Consider the following 17,165-nt stretch of genomic DNA (forward strand, 5'->3'; position numbering starts at 1 on the left):
TGAAAATAACAATAAAATATGTTTTTGTGATGGAATTTATTAGTTTTTACTCATAAAACTGTTTAAATTAAGCAATATTTCAAATATTTATCTGACAAGTTAATGTTTTGCGTTGTCACCGCTAGAGGCGCAAGTTTAAACGTTAAACATCTTATTTTTATAAATAAAATCATTTAATTAATAAATACGCGCATAAAAATATGAAAAATTGTTTAAAAATTATTTTCCCACAGTTTTCTTTCATTATAGTGGCTAAATAGTCTAAAATAAAGTAAAAAAATAAAAATTCCTTCGACGTATGCATAACCATCAAATTCCAACCGCGATAAGAGAGTGTAATGGTCGCGAGGACGTCGCAGAATATTATCCACGATTATCATGCACGCAGGGCGGTGATGAGCGCGAATTTCGTGGGTGGCGGACGAGAAATGTGTTCCTCTTGACCGAGGCGATTTTAAGGCACGTGAAAGAAAAATGTGAGAAACAACGCGCGCAAAATGTGGAATCCAGACATGAAGAAAATGATTACTCTTAATCACAGCAAGGAGGGACAGGAAAAGTCCAAGAAAATCTATAGGTACTATTAAAACTAGTATAAAATTACTTAAAATTCATTAAAACCGACATTTTAAAAATTATTTCAACATGTTGTGTTATGAAATCAACGTAACCTCAACATGAAAAGTATATCATGTGAATAATAGCGGTCTGAACTATTTTTTTATAGAAAAATATTGAAAAATTATATATATTTATATCCAGATGGTTAAATTTATATAAAATTATAAATATATCCAGCTCAGAAGTCAAACATTCATGATTTCAGGTCAAATTTTGCAATTTTTCATGAATTAATTAATGTTTTCATGTTTAGATCAATTAGTGAACGCGTCAAGACATTGGACGACACCCGCGGATGCGCAACCAGCATAAAAGATTTATTTCAACCATCGGTGCAGATTCAACGCAGCCGTCTCCAAGAATACTGCGAGCGTTTAATTTTTTCCGAACCGCTCTCATTCGGCCTGAAAGCAGAAGAACTCCTCTGGCGTAAAGTCTACTACGAGGTAATCGCCACAGCCAAACGCTTGAAAAAAACCGAATACAACATCGAAGAGAAATCCGCACTGATCAACCACATCAATGCCGGCATTGGCCATTATCACCACTACATATCACGGCTGCAAACCGAGTTTGAAATCTCATTCGAGTCGCAAACCACGATTGATTTCTACATCATCAATCAAAAATCCACCAAAAGATCAGACTTATCCAATAAAAAGAAAGAAAGCGATGAGAATGAACTCGAAGAGTGGTGTTTATCATCCGTGCATAGATCATGCATCTATTTAGGCGATTTATGCCGTTATAAACTCGAAATCTACCCGAATTTTGATCCGAATCTAGCGATTCGTTATTATTCACAAGCTTTGCTTATGAAACCTGAGTTTGGCATGCCACACAATCAAATGGGAACGCTTGCAACGTCTTTAAACCAACATTTGGATGCAACTTATCATTACATCCAGTGTTTAATGTCAAAGAATAGTTTCGAAGGCACTGAGAATAATCTCCATCGCTTGTTTGAGAAGAACGCGCAATATATCGAGTCACTCCCGGTGGAGACGTCAGATGGCGCCACGGATTCCATCGCGCAACTTGAACCCACGGAACAAGTACGACGGTTTCTCGCTAGATTCCTGCTGCTTGCGGATGTTTGGTTCTTTAATAAAAAATCCCACATATTTACGACCTATGCCATCAAACTAATCTAGATCTACAGGAGTGTTTATCATTCTTGAGACCTGTATCGAGTGAAAGTGGAGATTCACAAAATGGCGACCATACTGACACAGAATCCGTCACGGAATCACATGCGGCGTTTCTAACGTCTGATATGATATTCAAAATTATTGTAATTTGCTTACAGTGTATTACAAAGTTACAGGGTAGTAATAATTCACATCAGTTATCGAATGTGATTGCATTTACACTTGCGGTGTACTCACAACTTGTCCAACATGTCACCGGAAGAATACAGGAAAGTATTTTGAATTTCCCCTGCAGGAGAGTAAAATAACCCGGAAAAAATTGAAACTTTTCGCGAGGAGACGTAAAAAATCGGTGATAATGAAGATTCCGAATCAGATCCTGAAGTTGAACTAGATTCGCCTTCTGGGTCTGAAGATGAACCGGAAGTGGAGCTGTTAGCATCCTCTTCCGATGATGAATTGGTTGATGACGAGGATGATGACAGAGATGTTATTATTGAAACTAAAGACACATCAAAGGAAACCCTCGCCAAGTTAAAATTAATTGAGGTGAAGGATGTGCTCGATATTATACTGGAGGAGACCTATTTGGGGAGTATAAAGATATTATCGGATTGGTTGAGGAGTGATGTGGATGTTTTACGCAATTGTGGAAAAAGCACCCGTTCACTCTTCTCACAATTGGTTTATTTGTTTAATTTGATTAATATTGACTTGAAAAAGATAAAAAACGCTTGTAAGTTGAATGTTGTACAAACGCCATTGACAGAGGATATTTTATTGAAAGACATGGAGGTGGTAGCATGTGGGCAGCAAGGGTTAGATTGGAAGATGTATGGGAAGAGGCAGGATGAAGGTTTGGTGCGGATTTGTAAATTGATTCAATTTGGGCAGTTTTTGGAGGAACATGTTGAGACTGGAGTTAGTTATGATGGAAAGTCAAGGATGTTCCATGTGGATATGCGAAGTGTTGATGGAGATGACATTTCACCAACAACCATTGAAGATTTGGTAGGTTTTTTAGTATTTTTGTGTTGTGAACATATTGTATGTTTGGCGCGCAGCAGACTGTACGGCAATTTTCGCGAAACGAGTCGTAATTGCATTACTTCCGGTTTGCGGAGCGCCGCCCGACCAACCGACCCGCTTTGTTTAATTAAGACAGCCTCTCCTCCCCTGTTTTGGATAGTAGTAGCGTCGGCTTAACACACCCGCGCTTCCGGTTTGCGCAAATCGTGTTTATTTTCTGCGCTGGGCGATAATCCGATCAACATTATTTACATTCGAAAAGTCCGCCATTTTGATGATTTTTGTGTTGCTTTGTTTGCAGGAAGCTTTCGATGCGAATTTACCAACGGAAAACAACGCCGGGGCGAAAGTAAACGACCGCGACAACAAGCGGCAGTTGATGAAGCACATGGGACAACTGTGGCTGGCTGCCGAGGTGCGGGATCTTGAGAGTCGCGTTAAGGGCAAGATGTCTCTCTCGCCGTACTTGGTCGTTGATGTTGAAGCACTTATCAAACACATGGACATGGTCAAACAGTTAGTCTACTCCCGGAAGTTTCTTATACTTGTTCCGACTACAGGTAATATTTTTTAGAAGAAAAAAAAAAGTTTTTTACTTTAAATATTTATTTTTTAGTTTTATGCGCTCTGGATGATTTAAAGAAGATTAAATCCGAGGCGCGTGAAGTGATCCGCTGGTTAGAGTCGCAGTTCCGGCAGGGCAATCGCTTCTTCCGGTTGCAGCGGCATCACGAGCGGCTCACTTTACCCCTGATTAAATACCCCAAGAAGAAGGAGAAGGAAGCGGTGGTGCATATTCAGATAATTGAATGTTGCCACTTCCTCGCCGAGCAGGAAAAACGAGGCGGGGCTAATTTAGTCACGCTATTAATGGGCGGAGCAATGACTGGGGGTGTCATGGGTGGAGCTGATTCCACCAAAGAGTTTAGCTACGTGGGCCTGGCTCAGTCTGTGGGCGTGAATGTTGAGCTCATCAGTGAATTCTACGCAAAATGGAAGAAGAACTCCAAGGGTGGGAAGGGCAGATGATTGATTAGATAGAATTTTGTTTGTTTGATTTGTTACTTGATGAAATATGCGCCATATTGATTTTTAATTTTTAAATATACCAACGGATTGTATAGTTGTGTATTGATGGCCTGTATTGAGTCCGGTCCTGTGTTGTGTGATGTAGGGAAAATTGTAAACATGCTAGTGTGCGAATAGTCGGTGACCGCCGGCGTGGCCGCAACCGCGCATCTGCTCATTACCGCCCCTCGTTTCACTATAACCGCCGCCGCACACATGCAGCCGCCGTCGGCGCCGCTTTACGCCATTAACATTAAATTAACCGCGTCGAGGGTTTCTCGCTCGCCGCTAGATTCTAAACATCAACCGCCTCCACTACCCTCGCAACTGACAACTATACAACTTTGATAATGTGTGTATGTGTTTTGATTTAGTCCTGGATTAACTCACTTTATAGATCGCCCGTAAGGAATAAAACCGAGGACATAGCCAAAGAAAAAGATGATGGATTAACAAAAACGGTTCTTTTTAGAACCACAATATGAATAGTTATAAAAAATTACATGAAACTTTTAAATTATTGATAAATAAATGATATATTTGACTTATACTTCAATCTACCTCATTTTTATCCTAGTTTTTTAGGTTATTTTATGAATTATTGCTCTAATTAGCTCTAATTAGGAATTTTTAAATTCTGATTTCGGATTCTGATTGATAATTAAATTCTGCATCGATTATTTAAGTAAAATTTTTGTCTAGCATTGACCGATTAGGCCATATTTGCAATTTAAAGAGAAAATTGATTTTTAAGGGCCAATAAGGCCTTAATCTTTAAATGTGTTACTGGTTTCCGATTCAGAATTTAATCTACTTTCAGAATCCGAAATCAGATTTTCAAAATTCCAATTATTTCAAAAGTGGCATTTGCTGAAAAAAGATTTCGTCATAAAAAAGGCAAAACATTTATCTTTTTTATGTCGAATGCAGTTTTCAATAAAATTGCCAATAGGGCCTATACGGTTAATGTTAGCAAAAAAGGTTACTTAAATAATCGATGAAGAATTAAATTATGTATCAGAATCCGAAAACAGAATTTCAAAATTCCAACTTTTAGTTTTCAACATAAAAAAGAGAAATCTTTTGCCTTTTTTATGACAAAATCTTTTCGTTAAAAATTTTTTGTGCCATTTTTAACATTTTTCAATAATGATGCCATCTTGTTGAGAATTTTTCAAGGATTAAGAATATGTAGTTCTTTTTTTTCTAGCCCTTTTAGTTGTCGAGATAATTAACATTTTAATTTACTCAATTTGACTATTCCGACGGAACACACGTGTTTTACTAAAATTGCAAATAGGGCCTAAACGGTTAATATTAGCAAAAAAACTTACTAAAATAATCGATGTAGAATTAAATTGTCTATCAGAAACCGAAAACAGAATTTAAAAATTCCAATTTTTAATTTTCAATATTCCTAATTAGATAATTAAATCGTAATTAGCTCGACAACTAATAGCGCAAGAAAAAAAAAGAACTACATATTCTTGATCCTTGAAAAATTCTCTATAAGATGGCATCCTTATCAAAAAATGATAAAAATGGCACAAAAAATTTTTAAAGAAAAGATTTTGTTATAAAAAAGGCAAAAGATTTCTCTTTTTTATGTTGAAAACTAAAAGTTGGAATTTTGAAATTCTGTTTTCGGATTCTGATACATAATTTAATTCTACATCGATTATTTAAGTAACTTTTTTAGCTAACGTTAACCGTTTGGGCCCTATTGGCATTTTTATTGAAAACTGCATTCGTCATAAAAAAGAGAAATCTTTTGCCTTTTTTATGACGAAATCATTTATTTCAGCAAATGCAGCTTTTGAAATAATTGGAATTTTTTAATTCTGATTTCGGATTCTAATAGATAACTTAATTCTATATCAATTATCTACGTAAGATTTTTTCTATTATCGACAGTTTCGGCCCTATTTACATTTTTAATGAAAATTTAAGAATAAGGCCCAAATTGTTAAAATTAGCAAAGATGTTATATAAATATTAGATAGAGAATCCTTCAGGTATTCAAAATCTGATACCCGTTTTATGCTAACCCTTTTAGTTACCGAGAAAATTGCAATTAAACATTTTAATTTATTTCGACCCGAAATAATTTTTCGAAATAAGTGCGACCCTGTTCTTCGAGCAAAAATATTTTATGAAAATAGTGCGGTCATGTTCTTCGGCATTAATCATTCTAAGGAGAAGTTAATACAAATTAAGTTCCTTTTATTTTTATTCCTGTAATTGACAGAAAAGGTAACATTTTAAATAATAAATTAATCAAATGTTCTCATTCATAATATAAAATATATTAACACCCGAACAAATAAATCATCATTTCAAGTAATAACAATTAATTATCCTTATACGTAAGAAACAATGCCTACATTTTACAAATCTAAATAAGCAACAACTAATGAAAATTTGTTTTCCACTCTGGAGTGGACCATTAGCCATTTTTTCACAGAGATGTGGTTCGTCTTCATCCATTTCATGTTCAACTGGACATCTTCGTAGACAGGTTTGAAAGCACCCTCCGCCATCCAGGTCATTATTTCAGAATTCAGGAAGCTGTCTCAAATCATAAAGGATTATTCACATACATCGAGAGTGGATCCATCACAGAAGTGCGTCGATTGAATGCCAAACCATAACTGTAACAAAAATTAATGTTAGAAATTCGTATTATGATCTTTTGATGGCGTTTTTGAATAAGTTCCAAACAGTTTTAAGGGCAGTCGCATTAGGTATAAAACAGGATGTTAATTTCAGAAAACGAATCAATATAGTGATACCAAATATCTGAAGACTAACAGTGGCGCAACAATACCACCTAAAAAAAATAATTCTAAAGGAATTGCAGATATCTTGTAAATTAAAAGAGATAGAGCGAAACGAATCGAAAGGCCTTAATCTATGGACTATTCTCTATAAGATAGGCTAGTTAAAACGGAAATCTGAGAGATGAAATTTTCATTCTTAAGAAAAAATTGCCAAGGGGGGGTGCTTGATACTTTTTTTCGACGATTTTCAAAAATTCATATCTCTTAAACTAAAAGAGATAGTTACCAACGAATTGCTGATTATGAAAGACTGGAAAATTCCCTATCAGATAAAAATATAAAATAATTATGTTTCTTACAGTAAGAGGTCGAAAAACGCAACTAAAAGTGCTAAAAAGTGACATTTTTCAATTTTTGCCCATTTTCTTCAAACGCGAATATCTCATAAACTAAAAGAGATAATTAAGATCCGATCGCAGCGTCTTAATCTACGGACTATGCTCTATAAGATAGGCTAGTTAAAACGGAAATCTGAGAGATGAAATTTTCATTCTTAAGAAAAAATTGCCAAGGGGGGGTGCTTGATACTTTTTGTCGACGATTTTTGATAATTCATATCTCTTAAACTAAACGCGATAGCAACGAACGAATTGCTGATTATGAAAGACTGGAAAATTCCCTATCAGATAAAAATATAAAATAATTATAATTATAATTGTGTCCGACCGTGTCGGTAGTCTAATTTGTGTCACAGGTAGGTAGTACGTGACAAATAGAAAACTTGTTTATAAACAGCAAATGAAAATTTGACCGAAAAATTTAATTGAATTATAAACTTACCAATGTACAGCTTATCGGACTGCCAGGCACAACGAGTGCTGTAACTAAACGAAAACATTAATTAAAACAAATATATTTCATACATTTGAATTATGTTATAATTAACAATCAACACAAAATAAACAATCTCTGCGGTTTAGTTAAAAAAATTCTTACAGGAGCCTGATGGATCTTTCTTAATGATGAGAATCAACATAGGGGCGATATATACCTTAATTTAGCAACCGACACCAAACGCAACGCCGAGTGAAGAATGTTATCAAATCCACTATCACGTGACTTGTAAAATACATAACAAACGCGATCAAAAACCGGCATTTCCGAACATTAAACAAATTGCTATAGTCGCAAAGTACAAATAAAGAAAGAAAGGATAAACCTTAAGGGTTTCGCAAAAACTTTTACCACTCTGCGACATGTTTCGCCACACTGTGACATCATCAGGCAGATGAATATTATCAATATTATCAATAACACAAATTTAGAATATTGAAGTCCGAATAAACGATATAAGTCTCTCAAAACCCGACTGGATTAACCAGCCACCGGCACAAAACTGGCTGCAATCCACCGATAGTGCATGCTGAAACTGCGTAAACAACGACGGGACAGTATATGATAAGAAAGCAAGAGGTGCGCAAAGCCGGCGAGTCGACGGCACGCGACCTTGTGCGCGAATTGCAATAGATGCGCAAACACGGCGGCGCGTGGACGGCATGATACCTTATGCGCGAATTTGCAATAGGCACATTACCTGTGATCTAAACTAAACCAGACTTCGCTGCATGCAGCAAGTTGATGCGGCGTTAGGAGACAGCACGCGGAACACATGCGTGCCCACGTTTGTCGATAAATATAAAAATAAGCCGTATAACTCAATTTTTTGATTTTTAGTGCATCCTAGTGCCATCTATGAATGCGACAGATACTAACTAGTCCTACAATTTAGACTATTATAATCAATAATTAATATTTCCACGTGTTTCCACTTTTGTATGCAGTACATATTGTCAATTAACATGTAGAGCGTCTCTTAAACCATAACATGGCCTTTAGAAACTTACAAAATGTGTATTAATTCACGAGATACAGGCTGTTATCTAAGCCAATTTTTTGAAATGTGAAAATAATGTCGATTTGTATAGATATATGGTGTGTTTTCCAGGCAAAGTGATATTAGCGATTATTCCAGAACTAAGAGCGATAGAAACAAACAAATTAAAGATTATTAATCTACAGGTAACTATACCTCTTGGGCATGGCCCTTTCGCCACTAGAGACTAAAACCTAAAACTCAGAAGCCCCTAGATAATTTAATAATCGAGAAAATGTCGGCCATGATTGTTACACGCTTGTTCGATTTGACGCGCCTGATGCTCGTAACACGTTTTCATTCATGGACCGTTTGAAAGCGTGAATACGAATAGCTTTCCGATGTTGATGTCGATGTCGACGATGTCGACGCGGTTGGACAGGCCGACATCGACAGCTTTATAAACGCGATCGCCGCGCGGCGAACACTGCGTTGAGTGTTGGTGAGCACGTTATTATTATTGAATGATGCCGCATAAACTGCAATTAAACGGCCGCAACACGATATTTCAATAGAAATAAACGCAAATTGAATGCATCTCCATCCAGGACCGCACTTACTCAAACCACAAAACAAAATTTACTTCAATTTCAAACCAGAAACATTGTTTCGTTTATTTAAATTGTAATCACGTGTGCGATGCATGTAAATAGATGCAGTGTTCTCGCGTGGGCGAAAACATGCACAAAACACAAAGTGCAAACGACTTTGTTCGCCAGTTTGCTGGTTTTATTTTTGCTAAACGCAAATGTTTAGTAGTTTAGTCCACCCGTTTTGCTTGTACGAGCGCATGTATCACGTTCTTTTGTTTTATTTAACTTTTTCTTTTGTTGCGTTGCCGTAATGGAGTCGCGAGCGTGTGTGGGCGGTAAATCTCACCCGACAACCGCCGACCGCACACGCGAAATAAAAAAACAACAGCAACAACAAAAAAGGGTGCAAATAAAAAATAAACAAAAGCCAAACACACAGGCAGGCGAATTCTCTTCGCCGGCGCGCGGCTACAAAACAAAGCGACGCGAAATGAAAAACAAAAAAACAAATGAAAATGGAAACGCATGCAAACGGGAAACGTGGCACAAAGGTTATTTTAAATTTTCAAACCGCAACCACACAAGTTGGCAACATTTTAAACAAGTGAGTAAAAATTTATTTATTTTAAAAAATGTGTTTCTAAACACATTGTATGCACGCTGTGGCCGTGATCGTGCTGATAGATATAATGAAATCGTGGAATTAAGACAAACTGGTTCCAATTAAAGTTACATCCAGTTAATTAATGTACGCGCCGGCCGCACGGACGCCGCACGCTAAGTGCTCTCATCACCAATCACGATCATCAACCGAACTCTATTATAACCAATATGTTTTCAGTTATTAACGACGCGTGATATTAGCAATATCGATATTCAAATTTGAATTTAAATTAATTTTAGTTTTTTCTTGCTTTAAATCTAATAAATTCGTTTGTTTTTGTTTGTACGAATGATAAATCGATAAATCCGGACTAATTCCGAGCTTATTGCTTCACCGCCGCCGCCGCCGCCTCCGCACGACCACACACAGTTTCAGCAGCTTTCGAGTTTTCCTTGTTATTCCGTCTTTTTTCAACTCACGCGTGAAAACAAAGCGCTGCGCGTTAATACTTTTCACGCTGGGGTGCACATTCTCCTCTCGCGCTTGTTTGCCGCCGCCAACCTTCATAACTACCCCCGGTCACACCCCCGCCACCCGCGCTCAGGCCCCGCGGGTGTGGATGTGGATATTATGGATGCCAAAGTTGTAGACGCGGCGTGGCATTTATATAGCATTTACAACTTTCTTGGATATAAAAAATACATACCATGTGTTCCAAGTTTTTTAAAAATATTTCCTCAAAATAGAATTTTTAATTAAAATATTTTAACCTTTTTAAAATAAAATTTAAGTAAACTTCTATGAAAGTTTTAAATATTTTTAATGTTGAACACATTGTATGTAGATATTTTCACATCGCCCTTGTCTCAACTCGCCCTCTCGAGGAAAAGGTTTTCAAGACTCTCGGGAGTGTGTCTAGCCCATTACTCTCGTCAACAGTCCACTAAGTACGCGAAGCGTAATAGAAAGAGCTGGCAAAGAAAAGCGTGGAAAATCCGAGCGAAACGTTTTCATCCCCTGCGAGCGCGCCGCCCGCGCGCCTGCTGCTTTATTATACTCTCTTTCTCGCTACAGTTTCATATGCGCGCAGTTGTATAAATCGCTTCCTCGCTTTTCTTTGCGTTTTTCATTTTCATTTCCGCTGCCTTTATCTTTTTCTAACGTTCTGCTACTTTTGTAGGGTGGAAGAAAGCATTTATTGGTTTTTCCAACGAGTCACATTAACCTATATCAGCGGTAAATCACGTCGGAAATTTTTAATTTCGGGAAAGTGTTACGCCACTGACTTTACATAACAAATATCAACCTATATGTTTTTCGAGTATTTCGACAACGAATATCTTTTAAAGTAAAAGAGATAACAACAAACGGATTGAAGATTATGGAAGTTTGGAAAATTCTTTAAAAGATAAAAATATAAAATAACTAAATTTCAAAGGGTAAAAAGTCCAAAATTAAGACTAAAAAGGCTAAAAAATAAATTTCTCATTTTTTTCCTCATTTTTTTTTCAATTGCGTTTATCACACAAACTAAAAGTGATGGAGAAAAACGGATTGAATATTATTAATCTACGAGAAATTTTCTATAAGATGAAGTATTCAAATCTATAATCAACGATAAATCACGTCTGAAATTTTTAATTTCGGGAAAGTGTTACGCCACTGACTTTACATAACAAGTATCAACCGATATGTTTTTTGAATATTTTCAGTAACGAATATCTTTTGAACTAAAAGTGATAACAACCAACGGATTGAAGATTATTAAAGATTAGAAAATTCTCTATAAAATAGGAATATAAAATAATTTAATTTCAAAGAATAAAAGATCCAAAATCGAGACTAAAAAGGCTAAAACGTAAAATTTCTAAATTTTTTTCCTCAATTTTATTTTTCAATTGCGTTTATCTCACAAACTAAAAGTGATGGAGAAAAACGGATTGAATATTATTAATCTACGAGAAATTCTCAATAAGATGAAGTATTCAAATCTATAATCAACGATAAATCACGCCTGAAATTTTTAATTTCATGAAGATGTTACGCCACTGACTTTATATAACAAATTTCAACGTACCTGTTTTTCCCCGCCAATTTTTATGTACCATGTCTTCGCATCTGAAAAATAAAAACAAATAAATATAAAATAAAATCTAAATGTTTTTTAAAATTGTAATTTGACTTTGGCGACTCATGTTTTATGAATCATGCACTTCTGTAGCCCGAAGAGACTCGAGAGAGCAAGTTTACAATACATTTCACTTGTTTTTTTTTTGCTTCTCCTCAGAGTTCTTTTCCGCCATCGCGCATTCCGTGCTCGTCGGCAGCCGGATTCGGATTCAGGATTCAGCGCTCTCAGCACACTCGAAGAGTTTGTTCGTTTTTCTTTTATCTCGTCGCGTCTTACGCGTCTCGCATTTTTCTCCACTTTGTCCGCCATCTTTTTATTTTCGTTACTTTTTATTCGTGTGACAATCTCAACGGTTCTTATTTCGTCAAACTTTTATATTACAAAAAGAAACACTCTCATATACCATATGTTCACACAAGTTTTTAAAAAATTAATCAAAAATTAACAATTAACACCGGGAAAAAAAATTGTAACTGTTGTGAGGATATAAAAAAAGAAGTCAAAAGCGAACAATGCATGCGGTTTGAATACGAATCAGTTAAACTACCCCTCAAGTTGTAAATCTTTGAAATTAATTTCGTATTCTGCTCCGGTTGCTCCGCTGACGTTCACTTCACTTTAGCAAGAAATAAAACCGGGGCGCAAAAAAGCCAAAAACCCCTCGAATATACCAATTGTTCCTAAAATCTGCCCCTAATTCACATAGGCAACCCAGAAAAGCAAAAAATCAATTTTATTACGCGGAAAAAATTTTAACCCCGAGTATTATCTGATATTTTACTGCTGGTACTTTGCCTGCGTTGTGGGGGTGTTAGTAGAGTTGGCTGGGGTGTATTTAGGTGTATCCGAAAGTTGAAAGTTGGTTATGTCTTGCTCGGTAAACTCGAGGCGACAAGCGACGAGGAGCGCGCGTCAAGAAGGATGTGTGTCGCTGCCGCCGCCGCCGCCCGGTTGCGGCTCCGAGGGTGCTTCATCCCTTAAGTAACTGCCACGCTGGCTGCCTGTACGACTGCAACGACCCGCGAAGGGTAGCGGCTGCGACAAGAGTCCAGCGTTGGGATTGGCCGAAGACGCTGGCGAAACTTGCCGACGTGCGGGCGTCAAGTCAACGTGGACTCATTGCCGTGTACACAACCGCACACAAACTTCAGGGAGAAAAATATACAGTGTGTTTATGTAGAAATAAATTTTTTATTTATTTTATTGAATTTTATGTGAAATAATTTTTGTTTTGTTATTTTTATGTTGCACACTGTATTTTTTTGTTTGGAAACTCTTGGAAAGCCTTAATCTTTGCCCCCACACCTGCGCCAAAGAAAAGACTTTCGGTGGGTGGCAGGCAGCGCCTTTAACTCCCTTAACTAATACCTCAAACCATTTCTTTTCCCTGCCTCTCTTTGTTGCTCACATTGCTTATGTTGAAGGGGGTGGTTTTGACCCACCCTATTGCTTTGCTTTCCTTTCCGCTTTTCTCGCGTTTTTCCCGCTCACCCCACGCGCTTGAGCCGTTCTCGCTTTTCCACCACGAAGAGCAAATGCATTCAAGGACGGCGGGGAAAAACCTCGCCCAAGGAAACGAATGAAACTTGAGCAAAGTGTGCTGCGTGCTGGGAAGTGGGAAAATCGGCGAAAATAAAATGGAAATGTTCGGAAAACCCTTCGACTACGCTAAAAAAAAACTTCAACCAGACGAAGTCAAAAGCGATGAAAAATATTTCACCGCCCGCAAATAAAAATTTCCCCTGTATGCATGAAAAAAAAATCCGCATTCTAATCTTTATCCCAAGGATTTGAAAAAGGATTGAAACGTCACTGTGAGTTTGCCACTGTTTTCCCACTTCAAGAGAGGGAAGCAGGATTTCCAAACAAAAACTTTAAACAAGAAAATAAGTATGGAAAATCTAGAAAAAGCTCAAAGCATTCAAGATCTCCTGAAAGACTTGTGAGCATACACACAAAAGAGAGAAGCACCAGCAGCACACACAAAGTTTGCAAAGAAAGTAGAAAATTGTTTTCGTTCGTAGGTGGGGGGCGGTAGGACAGGAGGAGAGGAGAGATGGCCCGCTGGGGGTTGAAAATAAATAAGAGCTTCGGGAAAACCGGGAAAAAGTTGCGCGCACAACGGGAATAACGAATAAGTGAACAAGCGGACAAGCTTTGAATGTTTCAAGACGCAAGACACTAGACACAAGCATAAACACATCAACAAATATACAGAGTGTTCAGAAATTTCATTTAAAAAAATGTTTATTTCTCTTAAAGTTGAGAGTTAAATATTATCAAAACACACTGTATATTTTAATATAAATATAGTAGATAGTGGTGATGTGAAATTGTGAAAGGACGAAGGATAACGTCAAAGAACGAGTGAGTCTTGCGAAGCGGAGCCGAAAACGATTTCCGCTTTCCACGTCGTCTTTTTTTTCCCGCGCGCCGTGTTTTTTTTTTACTTTCGCGTTGGCGTTCATCTTTCCTCGGCGGCGGCGTTATCCTGCCATGTCTGCCATCAGTTTTCCGCACGAAGTAACACAACCCCACCCGCCCGCCAGAGGGAGTAATCCGACCGAAAACTACTTCCTCACGGGCTTTTTATTTCGCCCGGTTGCTTTTTCCTTTCCACTCCTTCCTTCTTTTTTTCTGCTCTCTTTACGTATGTGTGTGTGTTGGCGTAGGTTTTCCATCTTGAGGAAAAGTCGCGGCGAGCCCCAAAGACTTTCGAGATGAAGTTGGAAAGCCTGCGGTGGTGCTTTCGGAGCTTTCGACGCTTTCGGGTCGAGTCAAAGTCGACATTATGTTCAAAGAGTTTTCCGCGGCTTTTCATGCTTTCCCCGCGCAAACAAAAACACATTTTCAATATAAAAATATATAAAAATAAATTACCATACAGTGTGGCTGTGTTTGTGTAGATTATGATAATTCACCAAGATAAAATTATTATTCCTTTGTCACGCTAATAAACAAGAACTCACCCCCCGCCGGCGATGAATTCGTGTGCCCGGGGGTGGCGTAGACGACCGCAATACGTTAATAAAACAGCATCTAATGATACGTCGAGCGTAGTCGTGCGGGCGACGCGCAGCTGATACGGCAATCCGCATTAGTACCACTTCAACCCCTCTGATCCTCATCGCCCACCCTTCGCGCCGCCGCCGCTCGCTTGTTATTCGCGTCGCATCGCGTTATTCCTTACTTCTCTCCTTCGCATTCCAACCCCACTCAAGTCTAGTCTAGTTTAGTCTATTAGTGAAGCAACAGACGAAACGCGGACGGGGGGCGGCAGCGGAGAGGCGGGGAGATGCACGCCGACGAAATTTACTCTGCACTATGTATGTGTGTGTGAATAAGAGAGAGATGCAAGAGTAAACCGCAACAAGAAAGGTTGCTACCGCCACTACAACTATCACCCTCGCCGCCACCCCCCGTTAACCACAGAAAGAGAGGAAGCGCAGCGTAAATAATTAATGCCTAAATGGTTAATGTATATTCGGCGGTGGTACGATTGATTATTTAAATTATTTACAAGTTGTGTGAGGGCGGTGGCAGCGGCGGAGGCGGCAGCGAGGGTGGTTGCGGTTGTGGCGGTGGCAGTCACATTTAATTACCAATTCCGGTCAGTTCGTCAATTATACACTAGTCGATTAGCCGATTGGTTAATAATTCACACATGAACACACTGTATAAATTTAATCATCCCCTAAATAAATTCGCCAGTAGTTAAATTTTAAAATATCAAATAAATTGTAAACATAATGATATAACTTTATTTAATTTTAGTGTGTGTGGACACACTGTATGGACGAATACAAGGGTTGATTGCGGATTGGTGGAATTGGTGGGGATTGCGTAAAGCTGTTGGCTTCGCCGCCGCCGCCGCCGTCCGGAATTATTTAAATTATTGTGGAAATTGCGGTCGAGCGGCGCGAGAGAGTGTGCGAAAGGGATGCAATGGGGGATGAAGCGCACGAAGACTAAGAGGGTTTATATGCCGAGGACGCGCCGCCGCCAGAATAGTTGCCACAGTTTCCGGAATTAGTTAAACTACCCACAATACAGTGTGTTGTGCAAATTATCCACAAAAATTAAATTAAATCGCATAAAACTCAAAATAACAGCAAAATAATGCTAATATGCTCCGCCCACTTTACTAATACGCATGCGCAACGTACTTATGTACCTATCAACTCATTTTTAGCTTTAAAAAAGCTGTTTTTGCGAAAATACAGGTCAAAATTGAAGTATTACGGTCTAAAAAGCGTTGAGGGTGCTTTTAGACCACTTCACAAGAACCCCGTGCTTAAACGAGTGAAAATATGCACGACGCAACAGTTTCATGTGTCTCTCGAGGCGCGCCGCCGGCAAAAACGAGCCGAGGGAGAAGAAAACACGCCAAAAGTGAGGCGCGCAACGAGAAGACGACGATGACAACATGGGCCGTAAACACCCAACCGTGTGTTTCTAAGAAGAAAGGTCAGGTCTTAAACACCATCGACCATTATTTGCATCAAGATAAACGAAATCTACATACCTACACTTCAATTTTATTCCCCAAACTGGAAATTCCTCCAAAAACACACAAAAAAAAAACGACTTAACTTAATCACCTTCCATTACTCACAATAGGCTTCATTATAAAATAATAAATAAAACAATAACTCCGGCAATCGATGATATAAACACATCCACACATTTTATGCCTGATTAATTTTCGCATTGTTTATGGAAACCGAAAAAGCGCAAAGCGCTAATTGACGCGCGGTCGCGTTTAATGAAGCAATTAACAACGCAAATAATTTACGAACGCAAATGGACGGCGAGCGCGCGCGCGTCGCACACGCTAGCTTTCAATCAAACTTAATAATCCACTACATTTAAATACATACAATGCGTTCGGCGGGGATTATTTAAACTTGCATTTTATTTGTGTTTAGGTTATGTTTGCTCGGTGTATACAAAGTGTCTATCTGTAAATGTGTGTGTAGCAGTCGCAATCGCAGTTGATATTAGGCGCAAATATTTGCTCAGCTTTTACCTCAAACATTGCGCGAAGCACAACACACACACACACGAACAAACAAAAGATATATAATAATAAACGATGCGCTCGAGTCGAGCGCCGAGTCGAGTATATTAACCAATATTAACATAAAAGATATATGCGCGCGTATGCTTGGGGGTCGCTAGAGGGCGCTGTGAGTGCAAACAATGTCTAAACATTGTCTAACACGCATACAATTAGATCGCAACGCAAACAAAAAAACACACAGTTGGAATAAAACATGATACAAACATGAATAAACGTGTGTGGATGTAAAATG

At 38.3% G+C, this 17,165-nt stretch overlaps 1 protein-coding gene and 1 long non-coding RNA gene across 3 annotated transcripts in view; one reads left to right on the plus strand and one right to left on the minus strand.

Moving 5' to 3' along the window:
- The first annotated feature begins 180 nt into the window (after nt 1-180).
- Smg5 (Smg5 nonsense mediated mRNA decay factor) lies at nt 181-3,922 on the plus strand. Its single transcript, XM_065314001.1, is given in 6 exon segments — nt 181-577; nt 875-1,734; nt 1,737-2,056; nt 2,058-2,783; nt 3,103-3,361; nt 3,418-3,922. Coding segments are annotated over 6 exon segments (2,658 nt in total). The 5' UTR covers nt 181-497; the 3' UTR covers nt 3,831-3,922.
- A 2,231-nt stretch (nt 3,923-6,153) lies between these two features.
- LOC135800119 (uncharacterized) overlaps nt 6,154-17,165 on the minus strand; it is a 34,088-nt gene continuing 23,076 nt past the window's right edge. Inside the window, exons 3-5 of one of the 2 annotated variants that reach the window (XR_010550106.1) lie at nt 11,797-11,837; nt 7,490-7,533; nt 6,154-6,520 (exon numbers count right to left, since the gene is read on the minus strand). This is a non-coding gene — a long non-coding RNA (uncharacterized lncRNA). The remainder of the gene's footprint in view (nt 6,521-7,489; nt 7,534-11,796; nt 11,838-17,165) is intronic. The other variant, XR_010550107.1, reaches the window with a different exon arrangement.

This window comes from Atheta coriaria, unplaced genomic scaffold (assembly GCF_025399875.1).
Source record: "Atheta coriaria isolate IRGN ID8LTWV9N9 unplaced genomic scaffold, Caltech_Dcor_3.1 hic_scaffold_10_pilon, whole genome shotgun sequence".
Taxonomy (NCBI): domain Eukaryota; kingdom Metazoa; phylum Arthropoda; class Insecta; order Coleoptera; family Staphylinidae; genus Dalotia; species Dalotia coriaria.